General features: G+C 35.1%; 1 protein-coding gene across 1 annotated transcript in view; it reads right to left on the bottom strand.

The window, feature by feature from the left end:
• Positions 1-24031, bottom strand: part of DEPDC1B (DEP domain containing 1B) — a 114742-nt gene that overhangs the window by 74780 nt on the left and 15931 nt on the right. Inside the window, exon 2 of the mRNA XM_074207830.1 lies at positions 20838-21103. Coding sequence (XP_074063931.1) covers positions 20838-21103 — 266 coding nt within the window. The remainder of the gene's footprint in view (positions 1-20837; positions 21104-24031) is intronic.

Here is a 24031-nt window from a genome sequence, read left to right as displayed (position 1 = left end):
AATGAAGAAAGGCCAGCAGAGAAAATTCCTAGAAGGAAAAGACCCTAACTCAGAGAGATGTAGAACCTCTGAGGAGAATATGATCTGGTCTCCAGCACAGAAAGACTTCCTTAAAGAAATCAGGAAGGAGTTTAAAAATGAATTGGAAAATTTGGGAAAAGAAACCCAAGAGAAGATTAACACCTGGCAACAAAAAAACCAAATCCTTTGAAAATACAATTGGACAAATACAAAAAAAGAAAATAATTCTCTCAAATGGAAAATTTGGCCAATTGGAAAAGGAGTTGAAAAAGGTAAATGAAGAAAATTCTTCAAAAAAATGAATGGAGTCTGTGGAAACAAATGACTTCAAGAGACAAGAATACGTTAAAAAAAATTGAAAAAAATAGAAGAAAATGTAAAATACCACATCAGCAAAACCATTGACCTTAAGAATAGATTGAGGAGGGATAACCTAAAAATTACTGATCTTCCTGAAAACATTGAAGAGGAAAAAATGCTAGACTCAATATTGCAGGATTTAGTGATGGAAAAACGGCCCTGATATCACAGAACCAGAAAGCAAAATAGTAATTGAAAGAATACATCGATCCCCTCCAGAAAGGGATCCCAAAATGAAAACATCAAGGAATATTGTAGCCAAATTATAGAATTATCTGATAAAACAGAGAATCCTGCAAGCCGCCAGAAAGAAAAAAATTTAGATGCCAAGGAGTAAGGATTACACAGGATATGCAGCATCAACATTAAGGGATCAAAGGGTCTGGAATTCGATATTCAAGAAAAACAAGTGAGCCTGGAATGCAGCCAAGAATACATTATCTGGGGCAGCTAGGTGGCATAGTGGATAAAGCACCGGCCTTGGAGTCAGGAGTACCTGGGTTCAAATCCGGTCTCAGACACTTAATAATTACCTAGCTGTGTGGCCTTGGGCAAGCCATTTAACCCCATTTGACTTGCAAAAACCTTGGAAAAAAAAAGAATATATTATCTGCGAAAATTAGCCTTCTCTTCCAGGGGAAAAAGATGAACATTTCATGAAATAGGAGACTTCCAACTTTTCCTGATAAAAAGACCAGAGTTTAATAAAAAATTTGGACTTCAAACAGGAGACTCAAGAGACATATGAAAAGGTACTGAAAAGGGGGGGAGGGGGACCGTTTTCAAATAGGATGAAACTTGCTATATCCCTACCTGAAAGACTGTAATAATTCTAGAAAACCATAACTCTATTGGAGAGAATTTAATCAGCCAGAAGATATGGACACTCAGTAATTATCAGAGAAACTGCTATACAATAAGATGTAACTGGCTATATCTTTACCTGGGAGAAAGAATGATAACTCTCAATAATTGTAATTCTAGTAGAGAGAATATACTTAGCCAGAAGTGATAGATAATTATGACCTTTCTATGACTCAGATAGAATGATTTAAAAACAATACTTCCTTAAAAAGGACAGTAGGGGGCAGCTAGGTGATGCAGTAGATAGAGCACCAGCCCTGGAGTTAGGAGTACCTGAGTTCAAATCCGGCCTCAGACACTTAATAATTACCTAGCTGCGTGGCCTTGTGCAAGCCACTTAACCCCATTGCATTGCAAACACTTTAAAAAAAAGGACAGTAAAGAGATGGGAGGATGGAGGAGACTGGGGGTAAATCTCTAAATTACGTTAAGAGCTAACAAAGGATTTATTGCAATAGAAGGGAAGAAGGAAAGAAGGGAAGAGGTGAGAGCTGCCTGAGTGATTCTTTCTTTCATCAGATTGGCTTAAAATTAAAATGCATACAGTCCATTAAGAAATTTATCCTACCTTTAAAGTGTTAAAAGGGGAAAGGGGGAGGGGGAGGAAAGGGGGAACCAACAGAAGGAAGGGAAGGAAGAAGGAAAAAAGGAAAGGAGAAAGTAAGGGGGGGGTTGGATGCAAGAGGACAAAAAAACCCTAAAAAAATAAACTAGACAATTTTGATTACATTAAATTAAAAAGCTTTTGTACATACAAAACCACTGTAACCAAGATAAAAAAAAGTAGTAAATTAGAAAACAATTTTTACAAGTAGTATTTCTGACAAAGGACTCATTTCTAAAATATGCAGAGAACTAAATCAAATTTATAAAAAAAAAAGCCATTTCCCAACTGACAAATGGTCAAAGCATATGCAAAGGCAATTTACAGATAAGGAAATCAAAGTTGTCCTATGAAAAATTGCTCCAAAACACTAATTATTAGAGAAATGCAAATTAAAACATCTCTGAGGTACCCCCCACACCTCTCAGATATGACCAGAAAGGGCAATGATCAATGTTGGAAGGGCCATGGGAAATCTGGGACACTAATACATTGTTGGTAGAGCTGTGAACTCATACAGCCTTTCTGGATAGCAATTTGGAATTATGCCCAAAATGCAACAAAAATGTGTATACCCTTTGATCCAGCAATACCACTACTGGGTCTATACCCTGAAGACATTACAAAAAGTGGTAAAAACATCACCTGTACAGAAATATTCATAGCATCTTTGTTTGTGGTGGCAAAGAATTGGACATTGAGTGAATGTCCATCAATTGGGGAATGGCTTAGCAAACTGTGGTATAAGTATGTCATGGAACACTATTGTTCTATTAGAAACCAGTAGGGGGAAAAAAAAGAAACCAGGAAGGATGGGAATTCAGGGAAGCCTGGAGGGATTTGCCCGAACTAATGCTGAGGCAAGATGAGCAGAACCAGAAGATATATATATAACCTAACAGCAACATGAGAATGATGATCATACCAACAGGTCAACAATCAGGTACAATTTTGGGGTATCTGCAATGGAGAATGCCATCTGTATCCGGAGAAACATTTTGGAATTTGAACAAACAGCAAAGACTATTACCTTTAATTTAAAAAAAAAAGTTATCCTATTATAATTCTGCCATATCTCATACTTAATGTTTCTTTCTAAAGGATATGATTTCTCCCAAATCACATTCAACTTAGATCAATACATACCACGGAAACAATGTAAGGAATGACAAACTGCCTTCTGTGGGGGGTAGGGGGGAGGAAAGCAAGATTAGAGGGAAAATTGTAAAATTCTAAACAAATAAAATCTTTCAAAAAATAAAAAAATATTAAAAAGAATGTAAACAAAATAAAAGACACCAAAAATAATGAATTTATATCAGGCGTCAGCAAACTATGTCCAGGGAGTCATCAGTCCTCTGCCTATTTCTATAAAGTAAAAATATTTTTAAAATGTAAAAATCATCTTTTGTTCCAAGGGCTTTATAATAACAGGCTTCATACAGATTTAATCCTTGGGCCATATTGTGTGTGTGTGTGTGTGTGTGTGTGTGTTAGAAACAGCAAATCTATAATAGTGGGTCTATAATAGTGGAGCTAGAAAAAACTAACAAAATATAAACAAGAAAGAAGTTAAAGATCTGAATAGAACTTTAAAGAATTAAGAGATCATAAATCTCTAGTAGCATTGAAAGAAAAGAGAAAGATGAAAACTTCTCAGTCAAGAATAACACTTTCAAAAACTATTAAGGCATTAAAATCTCACAAACATGCAGAAATAGTAAATGCATCCTTTAGTGACCACAATACAATAAAAATTATATTCAAGAAAAAAACTCTGAAGATGAATTAAAAATTAATTACATGGGAGCAGCTAGGTGGCGCAGTGGATAGAGCACTGGCCTTGGAGTCAGGAGTACCTGAATTCAAATCCAGCCTCAGACACTTAATAATTACCTAGCTGTGTGGCCTTGGGCAAGCCACTTAACTCCATTGCCTTGAAAAAAAAATCTAAATAAAAAAATTAATTGGATATAATTTATTGGAACAAAAGTCATACAAGCAAAATATCTTATTAAACAATATGACAACACTTAGAGAAGATACTAAAACTTATGAGATATAGTTAAAACAGTCAGTAGAAAATATATCTCTCAACCCTTTAATTAATATAAAAAGGGAAAGAATAAATCAATGAACTGGTCATACAACTGAAAAAAATAGAACAGTAAACCAAAAATCTCCTGATTAACACCATAACAGAAATTCTGAAAAATCAAAGAAAAGATGAATAAAACCAAAAATTTAATCAATTGATAAAGTTAGAGTTGATTTTTCTAAAACTAATAGACAAAATATTAGTTCTTGTTTTTTAAAAGAGAGAAGCAAGCCAAGCAGCTCATATCGAAAAATGGAAAAAAAGGAAAATTCAAAAAAAATAAAGGAGAAAATAAGGAAACAAAAATCAACCTCATTCACCTCTCTGACAATTCTCCCTTTGGCTGAAAATATGACAGACTTCTATATTTTCACCAGAAAAATGTCAGCTGTCTCTCATGTATCTACTTTCTAAAGCATATGGACCCCATTTTAATAAATAGTACAGGCTATTGGCACTTGCTGCATTAATTGAGTGTGATCCAATATCCTTCAGAAACTTAACTGTGATATCTGAAATCTGAGAGAGACCACCAAACAGCCAAGTTAACATTCCTCTAGGATCTCATTCTTAAACTGGGATCTGGGAACTTTTTTTACAGTGTTTTGATAACTATTTCAGAAGAATTGGGTTCCTCTGTAATCCCACGTATTTTACTTTATTTATTTATAAACATTATTCTAAGAAGGATCAAAAGTGATTCATAATATACAAAAAGGTTAAGAATCCAGGCTCTCCTTTCTCTAGACTAAATTAGATGATTAAAAAGATATCTTTTTTTGGCCTGGACATTTGAGCTCTGGAAAGAAGAAATTTGAACCTACTCTGACTGGCAACTGCTCTGTAACTTGTAGCCTTAGTGATTAAGAATATGAAGCACTGAGAAATTAAGTGATTTAAACTAGAGTTGCACACAGCCAGTATTTGTCAGAGGCTGGACCTGGGTCTTGATCCTCCTGACCCTGAGGTCAGCTGTCTCTATCCACTATGTGACTCTCTGCCTCTTGAGAGCTATTTTGTTGTTTAGAAATTTCATGTTTTACTTGCCCATGACCCTATTTGGGGTTTTCTTGGCAAAAATACTGAAGTGATTTGCCATTTCCTTCTCCAGTTCATTTTATAGATGGAGAAACAGGCAAATAGTATTAAGTGGTTTGCCCAGGGTCACACAGCTAGGAAGGGTTTAGGGCCAGATGTTTAACTCAAGAACATGAGTCTAGAAAGTTACAGACACAGACTTGTATCATCTCAGCTTTCCTGCAATAATGCCTTTCCTCATTAAAGGTTTAATCTCATGCTGTCAAGTTTTATAGGGGTTAGATATTAGAAGTATCTACTTGCAGAACATTTCTTTAGCTTTTGTAAAATCACAATTGAAAGCACTATTTCCTCATTTATCTACAAAATAAACTACAATTAGAATTTGGTGCTAGAAAAAACTTTCTCCATGACTTGTATACTTTCTTTTATCAGGCAACCTGAGCTTTATAAATAATCTGATGTGTTTCCCCTTTTGCTGCAGATGTTGGAAAATGAGCTAAATTCAGTGGCTCAAAAGCAACACTCAACACAGGTACCTGGTAAATCTATTTTTCTTTCTACTATTCCCCCAAGCCCCCTTGGTTTTATGTTTAATTGACTTTTTACAAGCACAATTATACTAGATGATAAGTATTTGCATATCATTTCAAATTTCTTCTGGAAAAAAGGCAGAATACAGTAAAAAAAGAAAAGAATGCAACATACATAGCAGAAACTTTCATGTTAAGAGACAGTGTGATCAAATATAGATGGAGAGCTAACGAGGAGTTAAGATCTGCATTTGAACTCTTCCTGTGATCCAGACTTCTTTATGACCCTGAGAGAATCACTTCTCGGTGAACTTGGTCAGTGATGCCAAACTCAAAAAAATGAGGGCCATCATCAAATCATATATACATTTATAAGGATCCCTACAGTCCCACACTGACTTAGAAAAGCAAATAATAAACAAAAAATTACCATTATCAATGTTTTATTCTATTTTTACATATTTTGTTAAATATTTCCCAATTATATTTTACTCTGATTCAAGCAATGCAGGCCACATGACTGACACCTTTAATTAAGGCAATTCTCTAAGTTGGGGGTTCTTTACCTTTTTTGTATGTGGCCTATACCCACTTTGGTAGTCTAGTAATACTAATAATACTTCTACCCATAAAACAAAATACATAAGAATAAAAGAAAAATATTTTAAAAGAGTATAAATTATGATTGTGACACAATACTACAGGGCCATAAGAAATGATGAATTCGATGATCTTAGAAAACAGACTTGCACAAAATAATGAAAAATAAAATGAGCAGAATCAAGAGAATGTTGTATACGGTAACAGCAATAGTAGGGTTTTTTATGTATTCCATTTATTTTGATACATGGCTCACAAACATCTTAATACATTTCATGGATGATGAAAACTAAGGCTATTCCATGAGTGTTCATATCTTGGTATTTTCAAGTAATCCTCTTAAGATCAAGCTGTCAAAAATAAGAATACCTTCTGAAATTAAAATTTTAAAGTAACACAGTCATTGGCAAATTCATTCCTGCATCCTTTATCACTAATCACAAGTCAATATTGCAACCATGTCATTTTGACTATACCCAAAGTGAACTACAAAGAATCTATGAAAGACATTCAGAGAATAAACTGATAACTAGAAGTATACATTAAATGATTTTACACACACACACACACATAATATATACAAAATGTATTTGGGTCTAATGTAGCCATCTCTAGGGTGGGGGGGAGAAAAGGAGAAAATTAAAGAAAAATAATAAACAGTTACAAGATAAAACTTAACTATATATTTAAAAGGAATAAGAAGCTATACATAATAGATTTGCAGTTTTGTGTGCAATCATCTTTTTTTCTGTTCTACTAGTTATGGAAATGTTTGATTTATTTCTTTTGATCAGAATGAAATAAAATCTTTAAAAATATTTGTATAAAATAAAATACAGAAGAATACAAAGGAAACAGATTAATGAACTAATATTGAAATAGAATTATCAAAGTACTAAAAAAAAGACAAATTCACAGATGCCAAATTAAGAACTACCACCCATTTCCCACCACTGCAAAGCACATGCTAATCTGCACTGGTAGAATTAATTTCCTCATTCAGAAATCCCTTACAACCAATGAAACCATGGGTCTGGACCATACACTATCTTCTCCCCCATCCCCAGCGATGTTTGGGTCTGAGAGAAACTAAAGTATAAGAATTATTAAACTCATACCAGCAAGAGTAAAAGACAGTTAGATGGATCTCTAGTCCTGAAGTCAGGAAGACCTGAATTAAAATTCAACATCAGACAATTTGCTAGCTGGGTGACTCAGGGCAAGACTCTGTCTCAGTTTCCTCAATCAGAAAATGGGGATAATAACAGCGCCCAATTCCTAGGGTTGTCAAGAATCAAAGGAGATAATTTCAAAACACTAGCACAGTGCCTGCCTGCCTAGTTCTGTTGTTGTTATTATATGAGATCATATTGTAATTCCACTCTCCTTTATTTCCTTTTTAGTTTTACTGAACTTTCTCTAGCCCCTGGGCCCAAGGAGGAATTTTGAATTTATCCATGATAAGAATGGGCTAAAACTAACAGTCAGTGTGGTGAAGGAGGAGCTACTAGGAAGACATTAAGAAATGAAGAGAACAAAGGGAGAGAGTATGAGTAAAATAGGAACCAGTCTAAACTAGATTTTAAAGAGAGGTATTTAACTTTTTTTTAAAATAATTTTTAGAAAGGGAAAAAACCCACCCAGTGTGGCATTTGAATAAATGAACAAGAGCAGTTTTCTCTCCCAAGCTACTCTAACAACTAGATATCTGAATATGAAGAAGCACACAAAAGAGAAAGCAGACAGCAGCCAGAAAGTCCATTGTTTAAATTAAATTGAACAAAGGGCCTCAGATGAAGGACTGAGAGAGAGAAAGGCAGATCCAAGGTTTATAATAGCAAAGACTATGGATAATGACCCCCCTTCCCACACACACACTCTCTCTCTCTGTCTCTCTGTTTCTCTCTCTCTGCTTTTCTCTATCAGTCTCTCTCCTCTTTCTTCTCTCTCTCTCTCTCTCTCTCTCTCTCTCTCTCTCTCTCTCTCTCTCTCTCTCTCTCTCTCCCCTCCCTCCTCTTCCTCCCTGTCTGTCTCTCTCTGTGATAAAATGTCACAAACTGCCCAGAATGGCAACCCTGGCTCCAAAGAACTGCCTATAATACTTCAAATCACACCAGCCCATAGCATCTTCCTCTTTTGTTCGCAAAAAGAATAGTGCTGATGGTGGAGCTATGTTGATGGGAGAAAGGGTACCTTTAACAGTTCAGGGAATGACCTTCAGTCCTTTGCACACTGGGTCCATGCATATCCCTCTCCTCATTTGTCATTCATTGCAGGGGCTGCCCTCCCCCTCCCCATTCTCTGACACTTCACAAGCACTGCTTGCTGATTTTGATTAAAATGAAGCTGCCCATCCCCGATTGCCACACACCAGTTTGACTGGATTGCTTGAAAGCAGAAGCAACAGTCTGTGTACAGGATATACTATGGTATCATTGATTCAACCCTAATCACTGTCAATCCAGTTGGCTCCCCACACAGAAAGAGCTGCTTGTCACCCCTCAGTACCTGCACTGATAAAATCATGAGTCCTTTTTCCATCTCCAAGCCATTTTCCTTACTATCCCCAAAATATGACCACAGGATCATAGACTGAGAGTCGGGAGGGACCTCAGGGATCATTGAGTCCAACCTTGTCCCTTTACAGATGAAGGAACTGGCCCAACTGAGGTTGAGAGATTTTCCAAGAGTAATCCAGCTAAGGATTTAAACCTAAGGCTTCTGTGTCCATTACATCTGGCTGCCTCTCTTTTCTAATCAAGGCTTCCCTCCTGCGTTTTTCCTCCCATAAAATACTTCCCCCAATTGAGTCAGACTGACCTCAGGGTCCAGTTCAAGTAAGCCCTGCCTACAAATCACTGAAGAGCTCCCTAATCAATCAAGCTTGTAGACATCTCTCTCCTCCTTCTACAAATGCTCAAAACATGCACTGTCTACACACCCACAGTCGCCTTTATCATGGTTGCTTTGCATTGTTACTTAAGGATTTTATATATGTTGTTGTTGGGGTTTTTTCTGCACCTACAAGAAGCTCTTTCTTGAAAGACAGAGATTAAGATTTTATGCTTCTTTTTTCTATTCCCAGGTTAGATATATAGTTAGACATTCAATATTTAAAATGAGAGGATGTAGCCAGTTAGAAATTCCACCAATCTTGGGTTGTTGAATTGCACACAATCAAGTGATCTTTCCTAAGGAGTGGCAGAACTGAGACTAGAAATTCAGATCTTGTTCATTCAACAAGCACACCTGGAGGTACAGTAACCTGCCCATGAACCTACCTACTGGTAAAATGAGCTGTCCTAAAGAACTAACAAACTGCTAAAACAAAGCATGGCCACTAGAGGGGGATCAGAACCTACTAATACTACAAAGAGCGATTGCTAAAACAAAGTCGCTGTTGAATTTTACAGAGGAATAAGGCACACCATAGTCCTTCACCCCTTCCCATCAATGATCACATACAAAAACGCAATTTAAATGGTTTTTTTTTGGGGGGGGGGATATAGCACGTGGAACACATTTGCTTCTTAAATTAAGAGCAAGGGTTAAAAAATCTTCATTCAGTACAATAGATATTAAAGCCATATTTCAATTCCACATTATAGATCAGCAAAGTGCTGCCTCACCTGGAAAATTCAAAGAAATTTAATTTCCATCCACTAAGTTTCCTTGATAGTCTACCCCAAACTCAGGTTTTTAATTCATCCTCCAAGTTCCCTTAGTCAACTTCTGGTCCTTTTATTCACCAATATTTGCCTCAAGAGATTCTCCATGACAAGGAATAACATGTATGAGGACAGAAAAAGGGTAGCCTGTCCTGTAATTATGAATAATAATGTACAGCAAGATTGGAAAAGATAGGAAGGAACCAGGTTTTGAAGACAGAGATACCTCTTTGATACTAGAAGGAATAGGGAGCCAGTGGAAGCTACTGAATAAAGGGAATGAAATAGACTTGTTCTTTAGAAATCTCAGGCAGTATGTCATGGAACGCTATTGTTCTATTAGAAACCAGGAGGGACAGGATTTCAGGGAAGCCTGGAGGGATTTGCATGAACTGATGTTGAGTGAGATGAGCAGAACCAGAAAAACACTGTACACCCTAACAGCAACATGGGAGTGATGATCAACCTTGATGGACACCCTCATTCCATCAGTGCAACAATCAGGAACAATTTTGGGCTGTCTGAAAAGGTGAGTGCCATCTGTATCCAGATAAGGAGCTGCGGAGTTTGAATAAAGTGCAAGGACTATTCCCTTTAATTAAAAAAAAAAACATATCTTATTGTCTGATCTTGTTACCTCCTAGACTTCTCTTCTTTAAGGATATGATTTCTCTCTCATCACACCCAATTCAGATCAAGGTACAACATGGAAACAAAGTAAAGACTGACAGAGTACTTTCCGTGGGGGGGGGGGCAAGATTGGGGAGTAAATTGTAAAACTCAAATGATATCTTTAATAAAAATAAATTAAAATAAAAAAGAAATCTCAGGCAGACTCAAATGGATCTAGAGGAGAAAGTGAAGCTGGTGACTGCACAGCTCTCCCTCACTTAAATTCAATTTACTTGCATATCATGGTATTACTTCCCTGATGTCATGGTCCTCTTCAAGAAAGAACGACAAGGGCAACTAGGTGGTATAGTAGATAGAGTACTGGCCCTGGAGTCAGGAGGACCTCAATTCCAATCCAGCCTTAGACACTTAATGATTGCCTAGTTGTGTGACCTTGGGCAAGTCACTTAACCTTACTGCCTTAAATAAATTTAAAAAATAAAAAAAGGAAGGACAAACAACAATGTGAGTTGAAAAGAAACAAATAATTACTTTAGGACATGCTGATGTTTGGACAAGAGTTGTTGACAAGATATCCAGTCTGATCTATCCAATAAGTAGTAAATGTATGACTGAGAGATTCAGAACAAATAAAAATAAGAAGAAATTCAAAACAAATCTATAGATTTGGGAGTCCTATAGAGGATGATGATCATTAAAACCAAAGATATCTGATGAAGATGTAAAGTAACAGAATGTGGAGGGTTTAGGATCTCATTTGGTCAGCAACCACATCCTAGAAAGAACAAGACAAAATTGAATAGTGTATAATTATAATAATCAAGCATGGCCTTAGGGAAGAGGAGAAAAAAAATGTACCTTGTTTTCTTCTTTGTGTGTTGAGCAGGAGAAGCTTTTGTGGAATATTGCCTACAATGGCAAAATCCAGTTGATATGTTGATTGGTTTTGTTAACTGTTTTCTTTCTCAATTTGTACAAAGGAGGGAAAGGTGGAGGATCATACATTTGGAAATGAAAAAGATGTAAAAATGAAAGATGTAAATAATTTTCAAAAGGTTCCACATGTCTCAGCCTTGGTATCCATGTCAAAAAGTACCATTATATTGATAAATGATGGATGTGATCATGAAGTTTCAAAAGATGCAACTGACAATCTCCTCTTCCAAATATGAGAGTCTATATTATCCAATGAAGTAACCTGAAATTCTGGAATATTGGGGGTAGGGGGGGTTTAAAATAACAACAAATAAGAGTAACAGTAATAAGTAATAACAGTAACAAAAAAGTGATGGGGTGAAATTTTAATGCAATAGAAGACTTTCAAGCATTTCTGATGGAAATATCATAACTAAATCAGAAGTCTGAAATACAAAAATCCAGAAGTCCTAAAAAAAGTAAATTTATTTTATAACAAATGAATGGAACTATGCTATGTGACTGTGCTAACACTAAGTGGGGAGGAAAAGGAAGGAGGATTCCCTTAAAACTTTAACTTTTCAAAGAGTACCAAGGGAATAAAATAAGGAAAACAGGGGCGTTGGGAGTATATTGCTTCTGTTTTAAAAGTTTAAGGGGAAAAATGCAGGATTAAAAAAAAGAAAGGGATGTAATTTGCTGTGTCCTTTAGTTCCTGGGCCAGGATGAAAGGAGAGAGAGAATAGAATAAATGAGAATGGGGAGGAATAGAGAGGAGGTACACACAGCTAGTAATAGCAACTGTGGGAAAAATATTGAAGCAACTTCTCTGGTGGACTTATGACAAAGAAAGCAACTCATCCCAGAGGAAGAGACATTGGAATCTGAACACAGACTGAAGTACATTTTTTTTCTCTCTCTCACTATTCTTGAGGTTTCTCATCTTCTTGGGGTGGGGGGGCATGTTTACTCTTATAACAAAATTATTCTAATAATATAAAATAAAAAAAATTTAAAAACTAAAGATAAAAAACAAATAAAGTTAAGTGGCATGCTTAACAGTTTCATACAGAATCTTCTTTTTTTTGTTTTAATGTGTTTATGGAAATTCAGAATATAAAACTAACAAGAATAACAAGTTGGTTTGAATATGGTCAAAAGGGATTTGAGAAAGAATGATGAAGTGTGAGGTAGAAAAAAAATTCTGATTTTCAGCATCTCCTCAAGAACAATAATAAATCAACCAAAGTAGATGAACTACAAGAAAAACTGTCATAAATTTTGACTTGAAGAAAAGGAAAAAATGGGAGAAAAATCAGAAAAAATTAAAAGAAATCAATACTGAACAAATATATGGAAAATAATAATAAATGTTTGTTGTTTGTCTTCAAATTCATAAAGATAATGAGCTCCATTTAGAAGAACGCAGTTCAAACACTTGATTTCTTCTCATAACTCCTCACCTCTTTCTATGAGCTTCCTTTCAAAGACTGTCTTTTACCCCACCCCTATCCCAAAGCAGCTGAAACTTCATCAATTAGTCGGTGCTAAGTAAATGTTTATTGACTAGAAAATGATCTATATATGAAAGATCATATCATAAATAAATCAAAGGAAAGAATTAGATATCTTTCACAATTATAGATAGAAAGTTCTTGACCAAAGAAGGAATAGAGAGTATCAGAGGAAATAAAATGGACAATTTTGACTATAAAGAATTTAAAAGTTTTAGCATAAGCTAAAAGAAGAATTATAATGAGAACAAAAAGCTAACTTGAGGGAAAAATCTTTGGAGTAAATTTCTAGAATAAAAGTCTTATATCCAAAACAGAAATGAAATTGATACAAATTTGTAACAAATGTCATTCCCTAATACCCAAATGGTAGAAAGATGTGCAATGGCAGTTTTCAAAAGAAATGGAGCTCCAATGGAATAACAACCGTATAAAAAATGGTCCAAACATTATTAAGAGTAATGAAAATTGTAATAATTAAGTTTCCACCTCAGACTCATCAAACTGGCAAAAGGACAAAGAAGGAAAGTGACAAATGTTGGATGTATCATAGGAGGAAACTAATGTTAACACCATTTATGGAGCTGTGCAAGCCCTCTGAAAAACAATTTAGTGCATATTCCTGTAGACCATAAGCTGTGCATTCCTTTTCATGAACCCCACATATAGCGAAAAAATACAGGGTTCAGTGGTGCAGTGGAGTCAGGAGGACCCGAGTTCACATCCAACCTCAGACACACTTAATAATTACCTAGCTGTGTGAACTTGGGCAAGTCACTTAACCCCATTGTCTTATATAAATTTTTTTTAATTTTATAAAAACATTAAATAAGTTAAAAGATATATTTTCAGGTAATATCAAAGTTTTTTTTCTTATCTATATTTATCTGTTACAAAGGCAGGCTTTTATTTCATAAGGGAGGAAATCTGTAGAGGCAAGTAGAGGAGGTGGTGAATATAATTTTTAAAAAAGACAAAACTGACAAAACATTAAAAAAATATACAGAAAAAACACAAAGTTCAGAATGAGACCAACTAGGCAGTGTCAGTGTTATCATCTTAAATTTAAAGTATAATCAAATTCATGATTTCATATATAACCTACATTTCCTATTCTTCATATGCTGCAATGTTCATGATAGTTAATGTTTACTTAGTTCATTTAAAATTTTTTAAAGCATTCTAAGAGAAATAAAAATTTAATATAAGTTAGAATTGAAAGGAAGACACCCAAAAGAATTACAGCTATTATTCAGAAGAATCACTTGCACAAAACTGCACTAAGAATGGAAAGCTGAAACAGGTGATGGTATACTTAGAAACTATAACAAAATGTGGCATCAAGACAAACACATATGTACACATGCAAGTGAAAGCTAATATTACACAACTGTGGAAACCAAAATGATAACTACTAGGCACACTTGTTCTCCTCTAACTGCTATGGCCATCAAGACACCAGAACCTTGCTTTTCTCCCTCTGACACCCATTCCAATTCTTCATCACCTCCCAATTCTACATACTTCTTAAAATTAAAGTCAACTTCATATTATTATTACTCCACTAAAATTATATTATTTCTTTTGACATAAAGTTTCTTGAAAACTATACTTGTACAGGACAAGCTGCTACAGGCTGTGTACAAACTGGACAGGTTCTAAGAATGGGCCCAGGGACAAAACTCAGTTACAGACATACCTCATTTTATTGAGTTTTGCTTTACTGAATTTGGCAGATATTGAGTTCTTTTACAAATTGGTGTTTTGTAGCAACTCATCGAGCAAGTCTATGGCACCATTTTTCCAACATGTGCTCACATTATGTCTCTGTCATATTTTGGTAATTCTCAAAATATTTCAAACTTTTTTATTATTATATCTGTAGTGGTGATCTATGATTAGTTATCTTTGATGCTAATAATTGTTTTGGGATCCCAAGAACTGTACCCATATGAGACAGTGAACTGACCTGATAAATGTGTGTGCTCTGACTGCTCTACCTACCAATTGTCCTCCATCTCTCCTCAACACCTCAGGTCTTGCTATTCTCTGAGACACAATGATATTGAAATCAGGTCAGTTAACACTCCTATAATGACCTCTAAGTGTTCAAGCAAAAGAAGGATTCAATTGATGTAACAAACTTCATTGCAGTATTATTTTTAAAAATTTCCACAAATCACTCCAACCTTCAGCAACCATCACCCTGAACAGCCATCAACAAAAAGATTACAACTCAATGAACTCTCAGAAGCTGTTTCAAGTTTTTTAGCAATAAAGTATTTTTAAATTAAGGTATATATATATATATATATATATATATATATATATACATTGTTCTTTTACACATAATACTATTGCCAACTTACTATCGTATAGGGTAAATATAGCTTTTATATGCATTGGGAAACCAAAAACTTTGTGTAATCGCCTTTTTTTCAAGATTCACTTTATTGCGGTGATCTGAAATCAAACCTGCAACATCTCCAAGGTATACCTAAATCTTCTGAAAAAATGAGGTAAGCTAAGTTCAATGAAGCTCATTATCTGGTGAGCTTATAAGCATTTCTTCCACAGCAACTTTTTCAAAAGATTATCTGATGAGTCATAAAAAAGTGTTGCCATATGCATAGATAGATGATAAAGCCACAAGTAGAGAAAGAAAGGATTGAAATATGTATTCATTTAACAGCTATTATGGAGCAGTTATTGTGCTAAACACTTTACAAAAATTTTCTTATTTTAACTTCATAATAACCCAGAGAGATATAATGTTCACAGTTGAGGAAACTGAAGCAGAGGTTAAGTGACTTGCCCAAAGTCACAGAGCTTATAAAAGTCTGAATCCAGATTTGAACTCAGATCTCTCATACCAGACCCAGCACTCTATACCCTGTGTTTCTATCTGCCTTAAAAGAGAAGGGAGGGAGAAAGACAGCAACTATTTTAATGGATTCCTCTATTAGGTAATAAATGTGCATTCAGTTGTGCATGAACATTAGAGGTTTGGAACACTATCATTCACAAATGCTGCTCTAGAATTCACCCCATATATGAACTTTTTCCACTCACATCACATCTTGAGACCCATTTTCTCCAGAAAAGCTTGTCTGATTAAATGAGGCACAGTCCTAGACCTATACATTTTTTTGGCTCATAAACTCCTCTATTATATAAGCTTTATCTTCAAGGATAAGGACTAGTTATTTAATAAGCCCTTTCAAAGGACTTAGAATTCCCTAAAGAATTTATCACTCACTTAAGAGTTGCATTTTTACAGGACTTAGAAAGAATTCCCTAAAGAATTTACCCTTCCCTTAAAGTTGTCCATCCATGAGTAGCAAATTGAGCCAGATTAGCAGTCTCCAGTTACCTTATATTAATTACAGTGTCCCAAAAGTCTTAGTGCCATTTTAAGATTTAATAATTTCAGAAGTGTAAATGTTACAAATCTACAAAAATAATAACTCAAAAGCTTAATTATTTAAGTTTCTTTAACTTTTATTTGGTTTTATGAATTTTGAATAATAGATTTTTAATTGAACTTGTGTATTACATCTGCAGACTTCTAGATGGCATTTTCTCATACTGCAAAATGGGTAGAGGTGCTTGCTTGTCCCCAAAGTATTCAAAATCAATAATATTATTCAGGATAACCAATGTGTGAAAAACTCTATTGGTGGTGGACTGAAACAGATGTCTTGATAGTTCAATGAGGGACAACTCCATATGCAAAACAAAAGCTAATATTGCACAACTGTGGAAGAAGTCGCTTTAAATAACCATGAGACTTTTTCTAGTGGGGCACACATCAAAACTGTTGGATGAAAATAAAGCTAGAATTACAAAAACAATCCTTTCAGTCACTGAGCAACAATTATTGAAAATCAACTAGAATGCTGTAAGGTATAAAATGGTGGTTATGTTGAATTTTAATAAAAAATATATCAACATAGTAAAATTTTTTTAAATTAATCTTTCAAACATTTTTTTGTGAATTTATATCATTTGAATTTCTGTTGTGCTTTGCCATTCAGTCATTTTTAATCATATCTGACTGACCCCACTTTAGGCTTCCTTGGCAACAATACTAGATTTGCCATTTTCTCCTCCAGCTCATTTTATAGATCAGGAAACTGAAGTAAACAGGGTTATGTGACTTACCCAGAGCCACATAGTTACTAAGAGTCTGAGGCCAGATTTGAACTCAAGAAAATGAACCTTACCGATTCCAGGCCTTCCTTCTATGCACCGTGCCACCTAGCTACCCATTTTCCTACATGTCCTTCCAACTCTAAATATTTGCTCCTATTGATGCAGGAAAATGATATAGAAAATTATGAATGTGGCTTTAATGCTATTAAAATCTTAATTATGGAGGACTGTTTGTTCCTGAGATGTAAACTGACCTTGATTGTTGATTATATCCTGCTTCCCCAGGACACTGTTGTTTGTATCTTGTCCCCCATTTTCCCCTTCACCTAACCTTGGCCATAGACACTAGTGTGACAGAAAATGACATGCTGAATTTGGGGGTCAAGCACCTTAGGACAGAAAGGACCAGTGTGTAGCTTGCCATTAGAAGATACCTGGCCCAAGGTATAAGACCACTTCCCAAGCCCCACCCTCTGCCCAACTTACCATAAAGAAGTATTTAACAGGAAGCACCACCCCTTTGAAGGGCTTCTACCAGAAGGCCAGGCTTTCTCATGCTATTCCCTAATCCAAATGGAACCTCACCATGTGGACAGATTAAACCAAGCCCCGCCCCCCTCTCTCATTTTCAGTCTCTCTCAGACTTCACCTGACCTGTCTTCAGAGTCCTTACTGCTTTTCTTACTAATTTTAGCCTGTGTATTTTGTAACAATATTTTGTTACAAATAAATAAATAAAATAATGAATATAAATAAAATCCTGAGCAGTTTTAACATCCCAGAGAGCTGCGAATTCCTTCACCTCTTCAGTGGCCTTAAATCTTGTGTCTTCAATCTCTAAATCTTTAATAATCAGCAACACTGTGTTAAGTAAAAGACTCCCAAAGTTGGAGTCCAGGTGAAGTAACTAATGTGTTTTTCCTCCCCATGATAGCATGTCTCCAATAGCAAGATGATAGTTTTTCTTGTTTCTCTATGAATAACATGAAGAAGCTGGTATTGAAATGCTAAAGTTCTTCATTATCTCTATTTTCACCTGCCAGTAAGCTCTAACACTCACAGCCTTTCTCTAGACACATTTACCTTTCTTTTCTTTACTCTGTTAATGCTTAGTCTTTCTTCCCCTTAAGCCTATATGTGGTGTGTTCCAAAAGTCTTGGCACGGTTTCTGGCTATTAAACAACAAAACTGCACTAACATTTTTTTGCACACCACATGCACCCTTCCACCTGCTTTCCAATCCCATTACTCTACAAACAACAGAAATGCAGGAGGAAAGTGAAGAGGATTGAGGAGGAAAAAAAAACAGCTTCATTTTCCCTGGCTTACTTAGCACCTGCTAATGTTCATATTTTAAAATTGACCGCATAATTTGTCTAATTTGCATCAAAACAGAAAATTGTGAGAACAGGGTAAGGGCAGATTTGCATCATCAGGGCTAAATAGGAACAAATGAAATATTGGCAAAATTCCTAGATAGAGGCCCTGTACTTTTCACAAAGGCCAAATGAACCACCAGCTGAGATCAAAGCTCTATATTCATCAGAGGGCTTAAGCATAGCCCTCCTGGGCCAGTCTATCCTTCTTTTCAGATTCTATGAAAGAAGTAAAACAAGCAAAAAAAAAACTTGGAGTGTTTGTTTCTCTATGTGCAGAAAAAAAAAGAGGAGAGGCATAAAAGGTCAAGAATCTCAAGGGAAATCATGTAAAAGGATAGGGATGGAGGGGAGGGGAAGGTCAAACTCTACTACAAAGCAGGCATCAAAACCAATGAATTCTGCTTTAAAAAACAGAAAAGTTGATCAATGGGAGGGATTAGGTAAACAAAGCCCAGGAATGCTTGAACATAGTAGCACTGTATTCAGTAAATCCAAGGATGTTGGCAACCACAGAGCAAAGGAGTGTTCCTTGCTTAGCAAAACCTCCTGGTTGAATAACAGTAAGGAAATTAGATTAAAACTAACATAATAATGTAAATTTAAACTATATAACACAATGCATATGACATATAATGTATAGTATAAGATGCATGGCCTCAATATAAAAGGTCACATCATTTTTTTTAATTTGAAAAGGGAGATAGATATATTTCATAACTATGGCTATGAGAATTCTTGCCTAAAAATGAAAAAGATGATCATAAAAGACCAGTTTTGGGTTATATAAAACTAAAGAGATTTTGCCCAAGAAAATAAATGCAACCAGAAGGAAAACAATTGGAAAAAAAAGTCTTTTTGGAAAAATTCTCTAATAAAGGTCTATTATACAAGATATATAAAACATTATTCTAAATATATGAGAATATTTAACCTATTCCTCAAAAGATAAGTAGTCAAATGATAAGAATAGCTAGTTCTCAAAATCAGAAGTAAAGATTAACAATCACCTGAAAAAAATTCCAAATAACTAATAATTCCAAAACTGAGTTCAGAGAAAAAGAACCCAAAAGCAGAATCATTCCTATAAAAGTTTAATAATTGGCACATATAGATATATATATATATGTTTGTATATGTCTATATATGCATAAGCTTACATATAAATACATACACATATATACGAATCTATATGTGTGTTTATATATACATATATAAAACATAAACACACAACATACCTTTAACTTTGGTTTGTGCTATTAGCATTTCCTCAATCATCTATCTTGTCTAGACAATCAATAAAATAATAAATCAGGCTCTAATTTGAAGCATTTGCCAATTTCTGAGCTCACAATGATAATTTAACAACCAGCTCTTGTGAACCCATACAAATTGACCTAGTACACCACTACACTGTATTTACAGAAACATTTTTTATAATAGCGAAGACCTGGAAAAAAAATACGTGTCAATCGATTGGGGAACAGCTGACTTAATCATAGTATAGGAATGTGAATTGGTGTGGTATAGGGAAAGAGTTCTGAATTTGAAGTCAGACATCCCAAGTTCAAACCCCAACTCTCCCATCTTCTATTACCTCTGTGACCTGGTTAAGTCAAAAAGTTCTTTGGGCCTCAGTTTTCTAATATTTAAATGAGGGGAATTGTACTACATGGATGACCTCTAGGAGCCTTTCCAAGAATGTGATATGTAATTTCAGAAATTGTCAATATGTGGATTTTTTTTTTGCTGAACTGCACTATTTCAAGAGAGAACTACTAAGGGGAAGAGAAGATAGGAGAGGCAAGATGCAGGGGGAATGAGAGATAAGCAAAAATCTATTTTAAAAAAGTGAAAGGGACATAGAGCAATTTCAAATCTTCTTTATTATATGTAATAAACTAAATTACATACCTTTTAAAAAACAAACTGTACCCAACAGCAGTTCAATTTTAAATAAAATCCTCTTTCTTGCTGCTTTTATATATGCAATATTTGTATTTATTGATGATTAAGTTCACATAAAAAAGAAAATATAATTTTAAAAAAAGTAATGCAATATAACAGTACAAGAGAGGGACCCAGAAGGACAACAGTAGAATTGATTTTGTAACACATATAGAATTCAAATAAAGGCCTCAAATAAAGCCATGCAGTCAAAGAAAAGATTAGACAAAGAAGGATGGGCAGTCCTATTTCAGAAATTATAATAGAATGTAAGCTACTTGAGGTTTTTTCATTTTTGCCCTTATATTTTCAGTGTTGAGTACTGTTCCTGGCACATAAATAAACAGATAAATAAATAGATGGCTGAATAAATAAATGGATGGATGGATGGATGAACAGATAGATAGGTAGGTGAGTAATTCATTCCCATCACCCAACCCTACAACCACCTTATCACACACCACTGCTGGGACAGGCAGGCACAGAATTGACTAGAAAGGAGATAAGGTACCTGTAAAGATGTCGGTTGTCCTCAAAATCTTCCTGACCCCACCTTCCTTTGATGTCTTCAATAACATGATTCTTCAAGAACTTCTTTAGCAGCTGTACCGTTTGTTTGCGTGTCACTTCTGGGCCAAAGTTCTGGCTTCGCCTAAGTAGTTCATGTAACCAATCCACAGCTTCTGACGCTGTAAAGCAACGTTCGTAACTTTTGAAATGACTTCGATGTTTCCGTAATGGCATCTTATCACGAAAAAGCTCAATTGTTTCATTCCACTGTAGTGAAACACAGAAATAGTCATTAGCAATCTAATGTTATTTTTTCCTAATGCTTGTTAATTTATTTATATTCAAAATAAAGATGAGAATTTTGCACTTTAAAATGACATATTTCTAATAGCAAACTAAAAAAGATGGGAATAGTCAACATTTGAGAAGCTGGGCATGGTAGCATGTTCTATTAGGAGTCAGAGTCTGTGAGTCAAAATGCTGCTTCTTTCACTCATCATTGAGACCCAAACCTGTTCAATTAATTTCTCTGGGACTTAATTTTCTCATCTGTTAAATGAAAGAGTGGAGCTAACTGACCCAAAATTTCCCTTCCAGCTGTAAATCTATGACCCTATAACTACTGGTAGAGATATGAAGTCATCTAACCATTCTGGACAGTACTTTGGAATTTTATTAAGAAAGTGACTAGAAGTGGCAGAAGTGATAATAGTAAAAAGACGACAATCTAATTACATGCTATAATCCTTCCTCAGAGATCTCCCAAAAATTCATCAGACTCAGTCCTGATTGGAAAATCAAGGGGAAAAAAATCAGTAAGTCATTTTCCAAGCCAGGTCAACATAGGGAGACGGAGGGGCCTATGGATACTGGGGCTAGATGGGATCTATCCAGGAGTATGCCATAGGGAGCAACTGTAAGAGGGCTGAAGCTCCTCATTCATAGGGCAAGAAGAGATATTAGCCCTACACAATGGGTCCAACCTCATGTTCAGTGAAATACTGAGTCCAAATGGTGGCTCTGTCACTCATTCCAGTTCAGAGTCACAGATCTAGGGTAGACTAAGGAGAGGACCTGTGCCTAGCCATGGCATTTCAGGGTAAGGAGTAGTCACAAACTTTAGGCTTAGTATCTTATTAGGAGTAAGTTCAGAAGCTAGCTTCAATTATAAGGTTCTGCCTCTAGGGGTGGAATAGGATCTCAGTTCCAAGTCCCAGTCCAGTCTAAACCCTTACAGGTTTACATCCAAGAATGGCTTATCTAGCAAAACTGAGGCAAAAATGGACTTTTAATGAATTGGAGGATTTCCAAGCATTCCTGATGAAAAGAACAGAAATATGTAGAAGCTTTGAAATACAAACATAAAAATGAAGATGATATATATATATACATATATATATATATATATGTAAACCAGCAATCATAAAGGACTTAAAATGGATTTTTAACTTCATAATAAAAGTAAATGTTATGTGCCTCTCAGAACCTGATAATCATCAGAGGTTATAAAGGCATCTCAATTAAACATAAATTCTGAAAATGGTTTTGTTATGTTTTGATGATCCTAAAAGAAGAATGGAAAGGGAGATGAGGAATGAAGGAAATGATAAAAAAAAAATAGCTTATAATCTGGATGCACAGGTTAAATGTATATACAATCAAGAAGAAAGGGATAGGAAGAATGGTTGCCAGTTGAATCTCAATTTCATATGAACTGATGATCAAAGGAGGAAAGAATACACACACACCCTGAGTTGGGTACAGAAATATATTTCATTCAGAGGGAAAGGGAAAAAGGGAAGTGGAGAAAGAAGAGGGAATATTAAGGGAAGAATTAGTCCTAAACAAAAAAAAAAGTTTAAGAAAATAATTGGTAAGTGTTTTTGGCTTGTTTTTAATAGTAGCTCCTATTTGGAATGTCAAAAATTGGAAAATGAGGAGTGTTCATCAATTGGGGAATAGCTAAAGAATATAAAATATATAAAGGTGATAGAATTTGCTGCAAGAAATGATGAAGAGAATAGTTTCAGAGAAACCTAGGAAGACTTGCATGAATTGATACAGAATGAGATGAATAAAACCAGAAAAACAATGCATATAATAACAACTTTGAAAGACTTGGGAATTCTGATCAAGTGAATGACCAGTCACAGATTCTAGAGGACTCATAATTTAATATGGTACCTAACTTCTGATAGAGAGGTGCCAGATTACAGATTGAAACATTTTTTAGACATGGCCAAAGAAGGAAATTTATTTTGCTTAATTTTACATGTTTGTGCAAAGAGCTTTGCTTTTATTTCTCAGTTCAGGGGATGAGGAAGTAAAAGAGAGAGAGGATGAATTTTTGATTGGAAAATAATTCCTAAATAAAATATGCAAAATGAGATACATTTTTAGACACAAAAATTTCTAATTAACTGCTCATATCTATTTTTTAAAAAGTTTTATTTCTCAATGCAGGGGGTGTAAGGAAGGAAAAATAACTGAAAAAAAAAGAGCCAAAGTGATCCTAAGAATTATTCCTTCATTCACTCCCTTGCTAGAGGAAAAAGTAGAAAGGAAATACATTCTAAAACATCTAGCCATGCTATCAATATGAAACTACTTTTCATCTCTTGGATGTCATCTTCCTAATCAGGAAGCATAACATAAAGTTAATTATAAACTATCATATTTACTACATGGAAGGCACTCAATGCTGTTCAACTTTTCATAAGTCTGGTGTCTTAACCAGTAACAACATGTAATTTTTAACTATATTAATCCATTATGTCTGCTTTGGGTTCTTAAAAAGATGCAGACAAGGCATTCAATGTTAAAAGAAACAAGCCTCTTTTGGATGTGTTTTAAGGCAAGGTTTACTGTTTAAGCTGAAACATGCAAAGGGTAAGGATACATTTGGATCAATATCAACAGAGGGACACAGATGGTACCAGATTCCTTAGAGAAGCCGCAAAATATATCCACAGATCACTCAGCCCAATGGAAGAGTGTTTGCCTTGAAAGGTAATGTGTTTTTTCCTAAATTTATTTTTACTTATTTTCCAATTACATGCAAAGTTAGTTTTCAACTTTTTGCTTCCTTTTGCAAGCTTATGAGTTCCTTAAGTTTTATACCACCACCCCCAATGGCAGCAAATCATTGATTACTGAATCCATCTTAATGGATCAGCTCACAATGTTGCTGTTCTC

Source organism: Macrotis lagotis, chromosome X, assembly GCF_037893015.1.
Source record: "Macrotis lagotis isolate mMagLag1 chromosome X, bilby.v1.9.chrom.fasta, whole genome shotgun sequence".
Lineage (NCBI taxonomy): Eukaryota > Metazoa > Chordata > Mammalia > Peramelemorphia > Peramelidae > Macrotis > Macrotis lagotis.
This window is presented reverse-complemented; position numbering and strand designations above follow the sequence as displayed.